This window comes from Cucumis melo, chromosome 3 (genome assembly GCF_025177605.1).
Source record: "Cucumis melo cultivar AY chromosome 3, USDA_Cmelo_AY_1.0, whole genome shotgun sequence".
NCBI classification, from domain to species: domain Eukaryota; kingdom Viridiplantae; phylum Streptophyta; class Magnoliopsida; order Cucurbitales; family Cucurbitaceae; genus Cucumis; species Cucumis melo.
In genome coordinates this window covers 18,364,488-18,366,490 of record NC_066859.1, presented here as the reverse complement: position 1 = coordinate 18,366,490, position 2,003 = coordinate 18,364,488, and the positions used below count along the sequence as shown (strand labels likewise).

General features: G+C 37.4%; 1 protein-coding gene across 1 annotated transcript; it reads right to left on the bottom strand.

The window, feature by feature from the left end:
• Positions 1-395: 395 nt before the first annotated feature.
• Positions 396-1,496, bottom strand: LOC103501306 (ATP synthase subunit delta, chloroplastic). Its single transcript, XM_008464847.3, has one exon. It carries the CDS (start codon positions 1,233-1,235, stop codon positions 513-515), a length of 723 nt encoding a protein of 240 aa, XP_008463069.1. The 5' UTR covers positions 1,236-1,496; the 3' UTR covers positions 396-512.
• Between the last annotated feature and the right edge of the window lie 507 nt (positions 1,497-2,003).

Below are 2,003 nucleotides of genomic sequence, written 5' to 3'. Positions count from 1 at the left end.
AAATACCATGCACGTGTCATTTGCTAAAAATAAAAAGAAAAAACGATTTTAACATTTTTCAAAATGACTCCTAAAAAAACATTTTTATATCCTTTATTATCTCATTCGAATTGCCAACCCAATTAACCCAACCCATTTGACCGACTCTAAAGTTCGAGTTGATCCAAAAAATCTCTCCAACCCAACTCAATCAAAAGAATTTGAGGGTTGGAAATTCATATCTCAAATTTTGTCGCATACTTTTTTTTCCTTAACAGTGACTTAAGCTCCTTATTCTTATTGTGCAATTATGCTTAAATTATACAAAGTATGATTGGTTCCATTTCCAACAAACATGACCTTACAGCCAGGAATTTACAAAATTACAAAATTACAAAATTAAGGATTCCAAGCAATTCCAATAAAGTACACCAAATATATATTGCATATATATATATATAGTACCAATAATTATTAATTACCACTCAACAAAAAATAAAATAAAAATCACAAAATGCACTTGCAATTCAATTTCATACAGCCAGTTGAATATTGCCAAGATCAAGCTGAGCAGCAATTTCCTCAAGCTGTTTCTTAACACTCAAATCAATGAGTTTGGATCCAGAATTCCCAAACCTGACTGTGAATCCAGCCACCAAACTTGGATCAATCTGCGTCTTTATCCTCACATTCTTTGCTCCACTCAATTTCTGCACCTGTTTCGCGATTTGTGCCAAATGTTGCTGCTCCAATTGTACAACCGAACTCACCACCGCAAGTTCCGTGTTCGTTATCTTGTTATACACCAATTCAAACTCCGTAACTATCTCCTTCAGGATGTCGATTCTCTTCGCATCCACCAAGATCTTCAAGAAATTCGCTGAATGCGGCTGTAGAGAGGACGAAGAAGCGATTTCGTCCACCACTGCTTGTTTCTTCTCCACGCTAATCGTTGGATTCGAGAAGAAATCCAACACCTGTGGATCCGCGAACACGCTCTCAATCTTCTCCACGTCACTGCTTGTGGCGTCAAGTGTGTTGTTCGACGCTGCCACTTCGGCTAGTGCTGCAGCGTAGCTTCCGGCGGCTGTGGCCGACATTCTTGCGCCGCCGTGAGAGCGGTGTTGGCCGAGGCGGAGTCCGCGAGAAGGAAAAGTGGCAGAGAAGGAGAGGTTTACGGGAGTGGTTCGGGAGATTCGAGCGGTTGGAAGGAGCTTGGCCTGAAGAGAGGCGGCGGTTTGGTGAAGAGCGGCCATTGATGACGAGTCCGGTGAGGGATTTGAGTTCTTTGTGGGTTTTGGGGATGGGAGGAATTATTTTTTTGTGGTAAATTGAAACCTAAAGAAAGGCTAAAGGATTATGTGGTGGAGATGGAGGGCTTAGATTGAAAAGAAATAAGAGATCAACGGTCAATATTTGAAAGCTTATCTTATTGCTGTGGTTGCAAAATGGCTTTTGTTGAATTAGATAAAAGTGGACACGTGGAAGTATGGGAATGGAATACGAAATTTAAGCCCCAAATTGAAATTTATGGGATTTTGTTAGACTCTATTTAAGCTAAATTAAACAAGATGTCTAGGGGTTATTGGTTGGATTAAGTTGTGTAAAACATTTAAATTGTCAAGAATGTTTAGTTTAAGTTGTGACAAGAATCAAAACAATGGCAAAATATAAAGTTTAATTTGGATAAATAACAAATTCTAATTTAAATTGACAAAATAGTAAAATAGAAAAATATGAAAAAAATTGCTAACCCAATGTTTTGGTCTCTACCTAAGTGAGAAACAATTATTCAACAAACCACAAATATCCCATAATTAAGCAACAATAATTACATCTATTCCCTAAATTTTATCTAGGAACACAATCAAATCAATTAACACCTATAAAATATTCTAATTTCCACAAAAAGCCAAAAATCTACCATCAAAGCTTCGTCCCCTTCAAACCCTTCAAAGTCTTTATATATTTGGTGCAAAACAAAGAATTTTCTTCTTGCCGAGTAGCTTCTTGATCAAACTTAA

What these genes read in the sequence shown, in the direction of transcription:
- LOC103501306 (XM_008464847.3), bottom strand. Translation starts at nt 1,235, where the DNA reads ATGGCCGCTCTTCACCAAACCGCCGCCTCTCTTCAGGCCAAGCTCCTT.